A 17,419-nucleotide genomic window follows, 5' to 3' on the forward strand; every position below is an offset into this window, starting at 1 on the left:
CTAGACCCTGTCTCTAATAAAATATTAAAAAGGGCTGGGGATGTGGCTCAGTGGTTAAGCACCCCTGGGTTCCAAAAGGAACAAAAATAAATTCTGGCTCCACTCCTTACTTACTAGCTCTGTTACCCTGGACAATTTGGTTAACCTCTCTGACACTCAGGTTTTCCCCACTGTAAATAGGAAATGCATTCTTTGAGAGAGAATGTTTATCAAGCATTTAGCTTTATGACACACAAGAAGTCCTAAACTGAATTTGTATTTCTGAGGGCCCCCCATAGCTACCGGTTATCTTTCCCAGTCAGTCAAGAAGCTGACCCTTTTCTGGTTTTCAGGCTCATAGAGGACTCGGTGCATCATCTACAGACCCTCACACAATCTGGGGCTGACCAGCAGGAGGCTTGGAATCAGACTTCTGTCATGCACCTCCAGGCTGCTAAGGTGAGCTGCCTATCAGCCAAAGCTGCAAGGGACCCGTTTGTCTTTCCAAGCTGGCTACCCTGCTGGGAAAACCCAGGCTGTGCCATTATTCGCCAAGCCTGCGCCTCAGCGGCTGCCCTCATTTCATTTCTAAGGCTTTAGTCCAGGGTATTTTAATTAAAGGACTTAACTCTAAAGCAATCTTGCTGGCAGCTCTTGGGGGGAAAGGTAATGAGGCAGTGTTATTGGATTTGCTTCAGGTTGTTCAAATATTTCCTTCCAGATAGAAAAGCAGGTCAAGCTTCCCCTTAGCCCCACAGGCAATCCTTGGATGTCTGATTCAATTTCCACTATAGTTTGTGTTTGTGCATAATTCACAGTCAGTCGGCAAATATTTGAGCACCCACTCTGCAGCAGCCCTGGGCTCGGTGCTCAAACGGTGAAGCTGCTGCCCAAACCTATCAAGGAAGCACTGGGCAGGGGAATATAGGCTGCTGTGGGATTCTGGGGCAGGTGCATGTCTACTCACCTTGAGGCTTCCCAGAAAGGGTGGCACACAGGCTGAGGCTTCGAGGATAAGCTGAAATTAGCATGCTGGGGATGGTGGGGGATGAGGGGGCTGGGGGGGCACAGATGGCAGCTTTGCAAAGAAAGGTTTCCAAGCAAAGGGAGCTGCAGATACAAGAAGAGGAGACAGGAAAAGTCCTGGTGCTTGGGAGGAAATGCAGACCTTTCAGGAGGAGCCAAAGGTGGAAGAATCAAGGAGAGGAGGGTAACAGGCAGGGGAGACAGGAGAGACCTTCTGCAGTGTGAGAAGCCTGCGTCTTGTCTCCATTGTGACGGGAAGCCATGGCTGAGTTTGCATCAGGCAAAAATGAAGGGAGCAGAGTTTCCTTCCAGAAGGATCATGCAAGCTGCAGAGGGAGGAATGGGACTGGAGACTGGAAGTTAATCAGAAGGAAGCTGCTGCAGCCTGGACCAGCCCCCACCATGAACTTGGCAGAGGCCACAGAGAGAAGTGGGGAAATGCAGAGATAGTAAAGGGGTAGAGGAAGGAACAGGCCTCAAGAGTCATGGGGTGGGAAAGAGGTAAGAATGCCTCTTGAGCTTAGGCAACTGGAACGCTGGCCGTGCCAACAAATGAAAACTGAAGCGGCCACTCCAATCATCAGGCTTCGGACCCCCCAAAATGGTTGCCAAGCAGGAGAGGCCTGAAGGTCTGCAGAGGCCCTGGGAGGGCAGGACTGGCTGGCAGGCTGTGCATGAGCACCACCTGGTGACCTAACACCTGCACCACACCACACACACTGGCAGTAGCCACAACTCTCAGCTCCACAGCCCACCACAGGGGCACTCCCTGTCGTGCTAAATGCCCTGTCAACACGGAGTGAGCCCAGGCGGCACTCTCACCAGATGACCAAAAAAGGAACCACAATCCCCCATTATTCATTTTCCAAACCTAAGCCCTGCCTTCGAACAGGCCAGATGCTGCTCGCCAGTTTCCTTCATTTAGCACATGTGAGCCTGTGCAGGAGACCAGCAGAATCTCTCCTCTAAGGATGAAGGAAGAGATCTCATAGGCATGAAGTCCAAGAAGTAGAAAATGGCTGAGTCAAGATGGCTTCCTGCGCCACACACCACAGGCAAGCTGTGTCCTCAGGGCTTCTCAAGCTCAGGGGCACCAAAGGTGGGAAGCTCAGTCAGCTTGTGAGAGAAGAGTGAGTCCAAAAGGCTTCCTGGGGGAATGGTGGCCAAGCTGTCTCCGAGGTCACAGTGGAAAGGGGTTCTATACTTCCTGTGCTTTGTGGGATTCGCTACTCCAAGGAAACCTCAAGCGCCCAACCAGGCCTCATCTGGAAACTGGAAATGTGCAGGTAGAGAATGACTTTACTACAACTTGGGGCAGGGGACAAAACTGGTAGGTGGATAGACAAGGAAAAACCATGAGCTAACTTCTGGTCTCCCAGCTGTGTGTGTGACATGCCATCTGATCTCAAGCACTCCCTCCCCTCTTTCCAGTCTGTACAACAAAGGTGCTCTGATAGGCTTTGGTCCTCTAATGTCAGGCTCTGCCCATGAGAGATGTCAGTTCCCAGGATCCTGGAGCTAATGCTGGTGCTTGGTATAACCCAGCTTCAGGCCCTGGTGGCTTTGGCAGCACAGGTAGCAGTTAGGAGTACAGCCCTGGTTTGGCTCTTGTTGCCACCACTTACCAGCCATATGACCTTGGGCAAGGAACTTAAGTCTCAGAGCCTGTCTCTTCATGCAACACAGAGCTCTTACCAGCACCTACTTTACAGGATTATTATGAAGACTGAGCTGACATGTGTAAAAATTTAAGAGATACCCAGCGATAAGGACATACTTTATCCCTATGGCCTAAAGGCCACCTTCTCTTTCTGGTCTTCATCCTGCTTTCCAAGACAGAACTGGGCCCTGGGGCAGCTCACCATCACTTCACTCCTCAAGCAGAGCCTGGAGAACCTTCGGGTGTGGTCCATGGGCTAGACAAGGGAAAGCGGGGCTTCAGTGACAAAAGTACAGGTGTCTCCAGTTTTGTCCCTCAATGCAGATTGAGCGCAGAAGGCTGCTGGGCGGCAGGACCCATCTGATCACCGTCCACCTCCAAACGCTGCACACCCAGCACAGCAGTGAGGAGCAGGGCTGGCTGCCTAAGCGGAGCTATCAGCACCTGTGTGAGGAAGGCAGGTTCTTTCCAAATGAGAAACCTGACCACTCGCTGCCCCGCTGAAAGCTCTGGTGACTCCTTGGCCCCTACAGAATAAAACCCCGGCCATGTCATTCATAGCTCTTCACTAATGTGGGTCCAGGTGTGGGTCCATCCAAACTTACAAAGTGCCCATCCTTGCCTCATTAAATTCCAGTGCATCGGCCTCAGGAAATTACCTCCTGAAAGTATAGCCTTTGCTCATAAAGTTCCCCTTGCCTCAGATGGCCTTGCCCTATCCCTTGTCCTGCAGGGGGAATTCTTTTGAACCCCAAGACACTTTAAACCTTGCTATTTCAAGTTACTAGCAGCAGCATGGACATCACAAGACAGTTAGAGATCTACTCTCACTCTGCATTCTTTTTTTCTTTTTTATACCAGGGATTGAATCCAAGGGCATTTAACCACTGAGCCACATCTCCGGCCCTTTTTACTTTTTATTTTGAGACAGGGTCTCATTAAATTGCTTAGAGTTTCGATAACTTGCTGAGGCTGGCTGACTTTGAACTTGTGATCCTCCTGCCTCAGCCTTCTGAGCAGCTGGGATTACAGGTGTGCGCCACCACACCCAGCTAGAATCTGCATTCTGAAAAAACATCCAGGTGCCCTGCACACATACAAATTTGAAAGCCTCAAACTGTTTAGCCCCTCTTCCTCAAGCAACTCGTATCCTAACTGATAAAATACTGATGTGCACTTGTCTTGGGTAAAGGGGGGATATTAAAAATATTTAATAACCAAAAAGGCAGGAGATAAAAGGTCCTAAAGGTTCCTGCTGAGACAGGCATTAATCCTTTAGTTGCTGGGCTATGGGGAGAAGGGGGTCCAGGGAAGGAGTCCATCTGGCAGAGGGCGCTCTCATTAGGTTGATGGCTAGGATAAATTGCCTTTACATCTTGTACCCTCACTTTCCCACCACACGATACACACACGTGCTTCCCTCCAAGTCCCCGGAGCCAGCCACCAGCACATCTGACACTCTCTCTACTTTCAACTCTACTTGAAGCTGCCCCAAGCAAAATGAGGATACCAAAGGCCAACTTCTAGAGCCCACGGGCCAGACACACACGTGTGCATGTATACAGATACACACTGTACCAAAAAGGCTCAAGGAGACCCTGAGCGAGCTGGAGGGGAGGGGGCCTGTTGTCAGCCCTTTGGCAAGCATACAGCTATGGCAGCGAGTTCGTCTGTCTTGCCAAGATTCCAGGGTGACTTCTGGAGTTGGAAACCATCTATCAGTGTCTGACACACCTTTGTCTTTGTAGGCACACTGCTACTATATCACTGTGAAGAGTTTCACAGACGCTCTGGAGAAACTAGACAAGGAACCAGCAATTCAGCAAGTGCTCCAACGCCTCTGTGACCTCTTTGCTTTACATGGTATCTTGACAAACTCAGGTGACTTTCTCCATGATGGCTTTCTGTCTGGGGCCCAAGTAGACATGGCAAGAAAAGCTTACCTGGACCTGCTCCTCCTGATCAGGTGAGTGGCAGGCCCTCAAACCATGATATTAGCCTTCGGAGAAAAGCCCTCTACTCTAGTTCACAGGTTAGTTCACAGGTCACCTCAAACTCCAAGATCTTGCTAACTGGGGTACGTCTGGCAAAACCAGCAAGGGCCCTGGGGAGGTTCGTATCCCAGCATTATTATGCCAACATGAAGTATTAAGGCTTAGTGAAAGAAACAAGTGAAGAATAATTAGAAATAAAAATGCTTAAAAATAAGTTAGCAACCTCAATTGACCTCTTCAACATCGTCAAGGAAACAGGAACAATGTCACAGGCATATGAATAAAATAAAGCATGCCACATGTGAATATGTGTTAATAGTCTGAATCATAGCTAACACTTAAGGAGTACTTATGTGCCCAGGCACTGTGCCAAAAGCTTTTACAAACATCATCTCAGTTAATCCTTAGAGCCCTTTGAAATGGACTTAATCTCTGTATTTTACTGGAGAGGAAATTCAGGCTTATGGGAGTTAACCTGCTCAATATCACATAATTAGCCAGAGTAGGAGTTGGTACAATCTCAGGCCTCTCTGACGCCTGAGCATGCACCCTTAACCTGTGGGTGAAGGTCAAAGTACTATTTTAGGTAATTTATATATTGATTCATAGAACAATAATACAAATAGTTTTTATATGTAGAATTAATGCAGTACAATCTGGAGTCATGAAATACTAATCAAATGCTTTCTTTCATCCGGTCATTTCACATAATCTAAATAATTACTTGAAAAACATCAAAACCACAGGCCAACCTGATCAGGGTTCTAGAAAACAAATTTTAAAAATATGGATTATTTCCATTGTCCAATAATATTTTTTTTAAAAAAATAGGATAACTTGAGAATACACCCTTTTGAGACCCCATGGGGCAGAAAATATGACACGTATTGTACATTGGGAGGTATGGCCTTTCCCCTACATCCTCTGATAGTTCTCATTATCAGCATCACTAAAAAATTTTATAAACTTTAAATTGTTGTAAAATAAAATTTCCGTGACAGAGTTAAAGAAAATAAAACAAATTCTTTTTATTTCTAACAATATACAGTATTTTACGTGCTATTTATTACAAAACATAGGCACTTAGATAGATGGTAGCTAGTAAATGTTTGTTCAATTAAATCATCACAAATTGTCAAAAAAGGGCTGGGGATATAGCCCAGTAGCAGTGACCCTGGGTTCAGTACTGAAAACAAAATTGGGGTCCATGAAAAATATTTAATAATTTGAAAGAATCTTATACTGTGAGGTTATTTTATACTGTTAGGAATAAATCTAAATAAAATAAATAAACATAACATACATACACACACACACAAACAGTAAGATTATGAACTTGGTTTTAAAAAAATATGCACAGAGGCTGGGGCTATACCTCAGTGTAGAGTGCTTGCCTAGCATGTTTGAGACACTGAGTTTAAAACTCAGTACCACATAAATTTTGTCTTAATTAAATAAAATGTGTGAGGCACTGAGTTTTAAACTCAGCACCACATAAAAATTTTTTTAAAAAATTAAATAAAGGGGGTTGGGGTTATGGCTCAGCGGTAGAGCACTCGCCTCACATGTGCAAGGCCCTGGGTTCGATCCTCAGCACCATATAAATACAAATAAATAAAAATATTAAAAAGACTTTTAAAAAATAATTATTAAAAAAATTAAATAGGCTGGGATTGTGGCTCAGAGGTAGAGCGCTCGCCTGGCATGTGCAGAACCCTGGGTTCGATCCTCAGCATCACATAAAAATAAATAAGTGAAATAAAGGCATTGTGTCCAACTACAACTAAAAAATAAATATATTTTTTTTAATTAAATAAAAGTTTTAAAAAAATATGCACAGGGCTCGGGATGTAGCTCTGCAGTAGAGTGCTTGCCTAGTTGGAGTTGTGGCTCAGCGGTGGAACATTTGCCTTATACGTGCAAGGCGCTGGGTTCAATCCCTAGCACCAAGTAAAAATAAATAAACAAAATAAAGGTATTATGTCCATTTATATATATAATCTGACTGCTGGGCACAGTGGAACACACTTGTAATCCCAGTGGCTAAGGAGGCTGAGACTGGAGGATCACAAGTTCAAAGCCAGCCTCAGCAACTTAGCAAGGCCCTAAGCAACTCAGTGAGATGCTGACTCTAAATAAAATACAAAAAAGGGCTGGGGATGTGGCTCAATGATTAAGGGTCCCTGAGTTCAATCCCTGGTACCAAAAAATATCTATCTATATCTGATACAATGATGGCCCAGGTATTAAACTTTCCCTAATCTAGGCAAACCACTGGTGGAAACCATTAAGAGCGTGTTAAATTATTACCCTATATGCATAATATGATTACATGACCTGTGCAACTCTCTATTATGTACAATCAGACGAATGAGAAGTTATACTCCATTAATGTATAATTTGTCAAAATGCATTCCACTGACATATGTAACTAATTAGAACAAATTTAAAAAAAAAAAAGAGCATATTAAGTATAGCACAATTCAAGCCCAAATGTGTCTTTCTGAAACACTTGGCATTTTAAAAGCACATGATAAAAATAATATTCTGGTCCTGCTTGGTAGTGATGATAAAATACAAAAGATCACCTTAACATCTTTAAGTATGGAGTTTTGGGGGTTTCATTTTTATCTGCAAACAGCATTTCTAAGTGCTTTCGTTGCTCCAGAGACTTACAAATCAAGACAAGACAGCGCTGACGCAAGCTGCCAACTCACGCAAGCATCAAACCCACAAAATGATTTACTTACATTATGGTTCCTAAGTAACCTTACTACTGCAGGGTAATTAGGTATGTAACAGAATCCATGCTTAACGGTTCTTTGTCACAGTTCCCTGCCTTGATTAGTCATTATCTCTCTCAGACTTCTGAGATGACAAATGAAAGGCAGCACACTATTCTAAGTGACACTAAAACCAGCTCTCTGTGTCACATTAATGAATTGACCCAAAGGGGTTTTACCTTTATTTTGTTTATTTATTTTTACTTGTTTAAAAATGTGTTAGTAAAATCTCAGCTGGGGTAAAGATGGCAGACTGGGGTAAATCTCAGGTAAGGCAGACTGCACAAATGCACTTAATTTTGTTCCTTCCTAAAGACACATTTGGGCTTGAATTGTGCTGTACTTAATTATGCTCTTAATGGTGTCTGCCACTGGATTCCCTAGACTAGGGAAAGTTTAATACCCCAGGCATAATTGTTCCAGATATATTTTTGACAGCATTTTGTTTTGTTTTTATCTGGCACTAGCAATTGAGCCCATGGCATTGCACATGCTAGGAAGCACTCTTTAAACAACAGCAAGAGAATTAAAAAATTTTTAAAGGCATGAGCCTACAAAAAGAACAGGAGAGGAAAATGAAAGTTGGATAAATAGGCATACAATGACTTAGACAAGTCACAGCAGAGAACCCCAAGGAGAAGCACTGTGTACCTCAGGCAATGGGGATGAGAGTGAGATGAGACTGACAGGATGGTGGAAGTTCAGCTCAGAGAGATCTGAAACCTCGGTTCCCCTCCTCCCCTGTGACTTTCCCAGCCCTACTCTGATAGGGCCAAGGGGAATGGGGAACATTAGGCATAGTGGAGGATGAGGCTACCCTACAGAAAGCAGGGATTTCACAAGCCAAATATTAACACTTCCTCCTCCAGTGCTCATTAACCTCTTGGTACTAAGAGAGTGACAGCCAGGCGGGTATCCTGTAGGAGAATAGCAAGATAATCCTTCTCTGAAGAATTTGACCATCCAAGGAAGCAGGGGCACAGTCCACAGTGAGCCCCGCTAACAATCAACATACACACTTGTACTGAGCTAGTTCATGCCCCATTCTTAGCTATGACCAGACACTCTAGGATCACCAGATGCACTGAATGCTGCTAACATAAAAGAAGGAACAAGAACAAGGCAACTCAGAGGACACAAAGAGAATATGTAGTGAGTAGAAAGCTTTAAAAAGAAAAAAACATAGTAATATCCTCGAAGAATTAATAAGAGATACCCCAACTATGAAATAAGAACCAGAATGTAATTATTTAAAACATAATATTCAGAGAAGAAAGAAAAAAAAGAGCTCTTTGAAATTTAACAAAAAGGTAGTAGAAATGAAAAACTCAATTTAAGGACTAGAAGATACAGTTGCAGAGACCTCACAGAAAGAAAGCAGAAAAGGACAAAAAAACGAGAGGAAAGATCTTTAAAAAATAAGAGGACCTATCCTAGCTATTCATCTTCTAAAAAGCAGGTCTAGGGGGAAAAAAAGAAAGAGAAAGACAGAAAAAAGGGAAAGGGGCAACTTATTTTATTTTGGGGGGGGAGTAATTTATTAATAAAATAATTCAAGAATATCCCTCATGAGAAGTGTTTCAGATTGAAAAGGGCACAGTGCCTACAAAGAGGAGAGAGACATGCACACACATGCATGTGCACACATTGTCAATACACCCTGTGAAGTGTTAATCAGTGCCAGAAAGGAAACGGTACCAGGGAAAGGGGATAGGAATATGGAGGTGAGGGAGCAGGGAGGTCTGTGGGAAGGCGACATTTGAGGAAAGTCCTGAGGAGTGTCACATGGCTGCCACATGGTGGTTGGGGGAAGGTTTCCAGGTATGGACAGGTACTAATGTTGGAGGTCAATGCTTTTACTCTGTATGAGCCTAGGAGGGCTTGAGCACAGGACAGTCACAATCGGAAATAATCCGATGTCTATTTTTAAAGGATCACTCCAGCTACCATACTAAGAATTTCGAATAAAAAGAAGGGGCTGAAGCAACTCAGTGAGACCCTGTCTCTAAATAAAATATAAAAAATGGGCTGGGGATGTGGCTCAGTGGTTGAGAGCCCCTGGGTTCTATCCTGGGTACCAAAACATAAAAAGAAAAGCAGGGCTGAGAGCACCTGGTCACTTGCTTAGCATATGTGAAGCCCTGGGTTCAATCCCCACCTGGTGAGAGGGGAATAGAAAGCAGCAGGGAGAGAGGATCCTGGCCTGGACCAGAGTGGGAGCACTGGAGTGGTGGGAAGTGATCAAAGTTTTATATTTTGAAAGTAGAACAGGATGTGCTGAGAGATTAGATAGATGTGGGGTGAGACAGAAGAATCAAATGGGGAGGACTACAGGAGAGCCAGGTTTGAGCAGGATGGACAGAAAAAGATTAGAAGTTTGGTTTTAGACATGTTATGTTGGAAAAGCCTATTTGAAATCCAAATACAGATGTGACACAGAGGGATAAATTTGGAAGTCACTGGCATATGGTTGATATTTAAAGCCATGAGAGAGATGATACCACAGGAAGTGACAACATGAAGAGAGAGGTCCACGTACTGAGTCTCAGGATCCTACAAAGATATTAAGAGGTGACCTTGTCAGTGGAGTGGTGGAGATGAGAACATGAATGAATCCAGTTCTCTCTGGAGGAACAGGAACACTGGAGATATAATATACCCAGCAGAGACAGCAAAATACTTGCAAGTACTGTCATAAAAGGGAGCCAACAAATGGGGTTAAGATAGAAAGGAAAACTGAGTCGAAAGCTTGTTTTTTAAGATTAGAGAGATGACAGCATGTCTGTATATTAATGGAAATGATCCAGCAGAAAGGGGAATTTTGACACTGTAGGAGTAAGGCAAGATAATTTCTGGAATATCGTTTTCCAGTAGACAAGGGCAGAAGGCAGCTAGTACACAGAAGGGACTGACTGGCCTGAGCTGGGATCCTGGACAGGTGACCTTCACTAAGACTGGGGGCACTGTGTATAAACGTAGGGGTGGGAACTGTGGAAAGTCTCTTACTCCTTCCACTTTATCAGTGAAATAAGATGCCAAGTCATTTGTGTAAGAAAGATGGGGAAGTGAGCAGGCACAGTGGTGCACACCTGTAATCCCAGCAGTTTAGGAGGCAGAAGGATCGTGAGTTCAAAGCCAGCCTCAGCAACTTAGCAACTTAGTGAGACCCTGTCTCAAAATTTTAAAAAGGGCTGGGGATGGGGCTCAGTGGTTAAGCATCCCTTGGTTCAATCCCTGGTACCAAAAAAAAAAAAAAAAAAGAAAACAAAGAAAGATGGGGAGGTGAGTAGTGTAAATTTGAGGACGAAAGACAATTATGAGAACAAAGAAGTAAAAGAGAAAGAACTAGAACAATGTAATATGATTGCAAAACAGCCACCAGGCCCACTTGAACCTTTGAACCCTTAGGCTGGTTCTCGCAGCCATATGTAACTACAAAAGTGGTGGCAGGAAGTTGGTGGAAAACTGGAGATAACAAGGGATGGGCTTTGCTAAACTAATATGATAAAGCAAGAAAAACTGATGAATCTATTTTTGAGAGGGTAAATATAATGGACAATGGAATTTCAGCTGCCTAAGGAGGGAAATGAGACCACTAGGGGCATGAGAGACATTAAATAGGTGGGGGTGGGGAGGTCATAACAATGAGGAATCATCCAAGACAGATTAAGGACAGTACCCAGCTACCTCCAATGCTTGAATGCCGTACAGTCAACAGAATGTCAACACTGAATCTGTTCTGGCCAAAATTACAACTTTATTAGGAGGCAGGAAAGCTAAGGGAAGGGAGTATGGGAGAGGGGAGGAAGGGGTGAAGAGAAAGATGCTCAAAGTAAATCCTTATCTTCTGTAATGGGAAGTCAACATATAACATCCACACTTGAACCATCAAGAAGTTGCTAGCAGGGAGGGGGGGATGGGAACAGGAAAGACAGTAGAATGAATCGGACATAACTTTCCTATGTTCACATGACCAGTGAAACTCCACATCATGTCCTACCACAAGAATGGGAAGTTATACTCCATGTATGTGTGATATATCAAAATACACTCTACTGTCATGTATAACTAAAAAGAACAAATAAAAAAATTATTTTAAAGTTGCTAGCAATACAAACCAGGTATTTAGTAAAACACCAAAATATCAGCCTCTTGAAACTGCCTCTAGGAGAGAGACAAGGATATGCTGTTTTTTAAATAGCAAGCCTTAAAGAACTCTTTTGACTCTTTATACTGTGCATGTATAACTGATGAAAAAAAAAAAAAAAGCTGAATTGTTCAAAAAGTGAATACTGATGCAAGTTCTAATTAGGTGTTGCTATCTGTCACTCTAGATTAATTAGATTTGTAAGCAGATCCAAAATACTCACAGTCTTGTTTCCTGTCTCAGGAAGGATGCTATCTTGTTAACTGATGCATTTGACTTCACCGACCAGTGTTTGAATTCAGCACTTGGCTGTTATGATGGAAATGTCTATGGACGTCTGTTCCAGTGGGCTCGGGAGTCACCAAGCAATGCTCAGGTAGTGGAGTGGAACACATTATAAATTATGTAAGAGAGGAGAGAACAAGCAGTAAATACACCTCTGTTTTCCCATTTTCATTGATTTCCATTAAGTTGAAAATCACTTGATACAGAATGTCTGTTTAAAATATTTTTAGAGAATACATTAAAGACACCAGCAGTAGGAGTGTGGCCTGGCAGGAACTGTAATCAGCAGATGCACTGCTCAGAACTTAGTAAAGGGAATTAGGAGGGAAGCCGAAGCTCTAAATCATGCCTTGACGTACCCAAGAGCATATATACACAGTGGTAAACAGGCTTTTAAGTAACAAAAATAAGAAGATAAATCACAGCAGTGACTTAACTATCTTATATTCACTCTTTAAACTCTCAGTGTTCTGTAGATGAAAGTGGGCATTCAGAGGTGACAGGAAGCTTTAGGGGGTGTCTCACTCAGACCTGACTGCCTGCTAGAGATGCCTCTTCTTGGCAATCTCAGGAGCATAGAAGGCTGCTTCAAAGCCATGGTAGCCAGCAGAGGCACAAAAATGACAATTACAAAGGTTACGGCAACAAGATCCCCAGCTCTCCTGGGAGAGAATACCAGAACACTCTACATATTTAACAGCAAGAAGAGAGGGAGGACTCATAAAATCCCAACTATTTTAAGGTGAGGGTCCTAGACTGTGCCTAGCCTCACAGGGATAAGTTGCAAATGTCAATGAATGCATTAACTGGAACAAGGAAATAAATTCTGTAGTTAAGAATGTGGGGAACCAATGTTTAACATCAAACCTGACAGATGGTCAAAACAAAAAGTCTATAGGTACACAAATCTTTTGTTTGTTTGTTTTTGTAGTGCTGGATTTTTAAAAATTTATCATGTAAAGCTAGGTATGGTGGAACACGCCTATTATATCAGTCCCAGACTCTGAGGCTGAGGAAGGGGGACTGCAAATTCAAGGCCAACCTGGGCAAACTTAGTAAGACTGTGTCTTAAAATTAAAAAAAAAAAAAAAATCTTTAAGGGCTGAGGATGTAGCTAAGTGGTAGAGCACACCTGGGTTCAATCCCAAGTACCAAGAAAAAAAAAGAGAGAGAGATGTATAATGCAAATATGTTGTTCACATGGTAACACTTGCTTTTCTATCTCTTCAGTCCAATTTCAGAAAAAAAAAGGTGTCTTAACAGCTCATCAAATTGGCAGTTCCCAGGCTTTCATTCACACTTGGCACAGTGTTAGACTTGCTCTTAACAATTTGTACTGTCATACCTCATAGCTTAATTTAACATGATCCTCTGAAGTTATAACACAACCAGTTACCCCAGAACAGCTCTCAGGTGGCCAATCTGTTCGGTCAATCCCCATCCCCAGAAAGGCATTCTTTGAAATCTACAAGGAAATATAAACAATTTACTGAAGAAAAATATATTTACTGCTTACTTAATACAGTTTGCCTACTTCCAGAGTGTTTCTTTTATAGTCATCTCTCCTTTCTAACATTTAAATCCTGACATAAAAATAAAGTAGTCTGCCTAGCCCAGCCTAGTTCTTATGGTCCAAAGATATACATATGCCCTTTGATGCTCCAAAGAACCTGCCCTGCTGTATACCTGACAGGAAATGCTGACACGCAGAGCTCAGTCCAGTTTTACTGAAAACACAGGAAACATTCCAGTTCTCCAGATTTCTCATGGTCACTGAAGAATGGTGGGGGCGTTCTTGTTTTTCACCTTTAAAGACTTCAATCTGGATACCACATGAGAGCAGCCTTTTCTAAATGAGGTATGACTGACTCACGGCATTAAACAGATGTGGTAAAATACTGATGCACTTCATCCCATTCACTTTTCTTCGGCCTGATGGCAAGTAAGGGTGGAGCCTTCCCCTGCCTAACTCCAGAACCTGTCATGGAGTAGACACGCCACATTTATGGGATAAATGAACATGGCTTTATAACCTACACAGACAAAGGAGCCCACTGCAAACAAATGCAGCAGACTCTCATATCCTACTATACATTGCCTTGCTAAAAAGGTGACAGGAACAGCAATATGACTCTTTCATGCATAGCAATTTAGGAATGTGTGGTTACAAATGACCTTGTTTCCAGTTAATCAAAATGACAATCACTTGACCACTAATATATTGCCACATGATTTTACAATACATTTCTGGTTCCTATAGAAACCACCAGAACTTTTAAAGTGTATTTTTCTGACCTAATATAGATAATTTTGAAGCTGCAGTAAAGAGACATTTTCCCTCATTTGCACAGTAAAAAAAGGCACATTACAAGTATTTTAAATAAATTAAAACAGCAGCTATGTTGAAATATGCCATGTAGATACACAAGTACAAATGGGAGTGTATTTCAGTGGCTTTTCTACTGAAAGTAAAGTGCTGTGCTAAATTGAATGTCTTAAAATCACAGAAGAGTCTCTTCTGTCTGGGGCAGGCTATGGTGAGCTTTCTCCCTAGACAGGATGGTGTGCTCTCTCTTGGTTTAGTCTAGCCATGGTTTCTGCTTTTTTGATTTTCTGCCCAACCTGGATGCTATTTCAATCCAGCTTCCCCAAAGAAAACTACAAAGAGTTCCCCCTCCCTATATGAACTCACATCTAAGAGATTCCCTATGGAGGCAAGGAGTGAAGGAGCCACTGGGGACAATTTCAAATCATGAATCCTATTATCCCCCAATCGTTCTATTGTAAAAATCTGCCCTAGTAGTAGTTAGGTTTGTTAAACACATCTATTGACTTAGTCATTCCTGCATCCAGGAAGTGTCTATTGAGCTTATACTATGGTGCCAGAAACTTCCAGGTATTAAAAATACAGTGGAGGTGTGTACACCAGCGCATGCCAATAATCCCAGTGGCTCAGGCAGGAGGATTGCAAGTTCAAAGCCAGCCTCAGCAACTTATTGAGGTCCTAAGCAATTTAGCAAGACCCTGTCTCAAAATAAATAAAAAGGGCTGGAGATGTGACTCAATGGTTAAGTGCCCCTGAGTTCAATCCCTAGCACCAAAAACAAACAAACAAACAAACAAACAAAAACTAGTGGAGAACAAGAATCACAGACCCTGGAGCTTACAGTTTTCGCATAAACAGGCAAAACCAAGTAAATATTATAAAAGATGAGGCTAGAACTCTATAAAGGAAAGAATCTAGACATTGCATTAGAGAACAATGGGAAAACCTATTCAGACACAGAATACTGCTTACTTGATTCTGCTTTCTGGTTTTCTTATTTTGTGGTTCATGTTCAATTTCAAAGAGCCTCAAAGAGTCAGGCCTTTTATTTGTATTAAATTCCAAAAGCAAAGATAAGCTGTTTTGTTTGGTTTAGGTTTTTCTTTTTCTTTTTTTTTTTTTTTTAAATTGGCCACCTGCATTCACAATTTAAAAGCTGCAATGAGAAAGGAAGGGTGCCCTTTGGAAAAATGTTTTTCCATATGCTCACACAAAATGAATTTAAAAAATAATTAGAGAAATTAAGAATCTCATGGAATGTTACTTTTCTGAAGCTAAACATTAAATTTGAAAGTAAAAAAAAATCATTAATCCTGGCAGAAATATTTTGGCTTAATAATGCATTTCTTTCTAAAAACAGGAGAACCCTGCCTATGAAAAATACATCCGACCACTATTACAAAGTTGGAGATCCAAGCTATGAAATAATCAACAGTAATCAAGGAGCAAGCAGCACTACAATGGTTCTATAGCATATATTAGCAAAATTAAAACTGATATACATATATGTGTGTGAGTCATCTTTTAGATATAGTCTGAAGTAGTATCTATGAGATATAATCTGTGATTTGCTTCAAAATAGTATATAAAAAGGGGGCGTGAAGAGCTATTAAATTTGGTCACTGGGTAGGTATTTTGGTGTTCACTACACTACTCTCTCTACCGTTCGTTGGATATTTGAAATTTCCCACAATAAAAAAAAGAAAAGAAAAAAAAGCGGGGGGGTGGGGGACCACTATCCACTTGTAGCATTTGTACTAGACCTTTGTTTCAGATATAGCAAAGCCAAATCAGTTTTTCTCTCTCTCTCTTTTGGCTGGGGATTAAACCCAAGGCATCATGAATGTATGTTAAGCAAGTACTTCACTACTGAGCTACACTTAGCATTTATCCTCAGGTTTAAAAGGACACAAACATTCCAACACACTGTCCTCCAGAAATGCCTATGCTTGGTGTAACCTAAATAAAATACAAAGCCCTAAGAATGCACTGAAGTATCAGCTTTTAAAAATCAACTCTTCTGGGCTGAGAATGTAGCTTACCTGCCTAGCATGAGTTGTAGAGGTCCTGGGTTCAATCCCCAGCACAGGAAAAAAAAAAAAAAAAAAAACAATCTCTTCTGCAGTGAGAATGATCAAAAACTTCATAGAAACAGACACAATAGTTTAAAATTACCCGAACATAATCAAGGGACATTTTTTCATACCATTTCCAATTATCCAACTAGATAAAACACTCAAATTATCAACTAACAAATTAAATTGAATAAAAATTTCAGCAGCTGCTTTTCCCAATGTACTCATATAAACAATCATTTAGTTATTAATAATTAGTAAACCTGAGAAAATTTACCAAAGCAAATATCTCCAGTAAGTTGGGCAACTAGAGCAACTAGTATATTCCTATTTCCCCAACTATTTTTAATTACAATCATTTTACTTCATATTGATCTCTTTCTAAAAACAGGAGAACCCTGCCAATGAGAAATACATTCGACCACTATTACAAAGTTGGAGATCCAAGTTATGAAATAACCAACAGTAATCAACTAAACAGTTGGGGATTTTTTTTTTTTTTTTTTTTTTTTGCAACCACCAATCAATTTGAAATGAGAGCCAACCTTCTAAAGTGGCAGCCTTGAACTAGTACATCAATTTACCAAAACCAGAGCAACCTGTCAACAACATTAAGGAATCTTAGTCTGAAGACGGTGAAAATGAGTTGATTACAGGTTTCTGGGAATTTATCAAATCTTAAAATAAATTTTCAGGAAGACATGGGGAAAAGTTAACAAAGCAAATGTTCTTATCTTTTCATAGAGAGAATCTTGGAATATTCTCACAGAGAGGAGGAGAAAAAGAGTGACCTGCCTGCTCCAGGGCACAGAGTCTCAAGTGTTCCACTCTTCCCTTAGAAAACAGGGCAGAAGTTACATGCCTTCCTTTTTTATAAGGTGTGCTAGCAAACCAGGAAGTCTCACTATAATTAACACAATCCTTCCTGTGAGTAACTTTCAAGAAATAGAATCAAATGCAAAATAAGACCAGAACCAGGCCAGGCCAGTGGCATGATACATCCCTGTAATCCCAACTACCTGGGAGGCTGAGGCAACAGGATCCCAATTCAAGGCTACCTTGGGCAACTTGGCAGGACCCTGTTTCAAAGTAATATAAAAAGGGATAAGGGGCTGCGGATGTGGCTCAAGTGGTGGCGCACTCG

General features: G+C 41.8%; 1 protein-coding gene across 1 annotated transcript in view; it reads left to right on the forward strand.

The window, feature by feature from the left end:
• The window catches only part of Acox2 (acyl-CoA oxidase 2), a 30,451-nt gene extending 14,746 nt beyond the window's left edge, over positions 1 to 15,705 (forward strand). Inside the window, exons 12-15 of the mRNA XM_076870919.1 lie at positions 333 to 438; positions 4,414 to 4,631; positions 11,833 to 11,965; positions 15,561 to 15,705. Of these exons, the coding sequence (XP_076727034.1) occupies positions 333 to 438; positions 4,414 to 4,631; positions 11,833 to 11,965; positions 15,561 to 15,623 (520 nt within the window). The 3' untranslated portion in view covers positions 15,624 to 15,705. The remainder of the gene's footprint in view (positions 1 to 332; positions 439 to 4,413; positions 4,632 to 11,832; positions 11,966 to 15,560) is intronic.
• Positions 15,706 to 17,419: the final 1,714 nt, after the last annotated feature.

This window comes from Callospermophilus lateralis, chromosome 1, assembly GCF_048772815.1.
Source record: "Callospermophilus lateralis isolate mCalLat2 chromosome 1, mCalLat2.hap1, whole genome shotgun sequence".
Lineage (NCBI taxonomy): Eukaryota > Metazoa > Chordata > Mammalia > Rodentia > Sciuridae > Callospermophilus > Callospermophilus lateralis.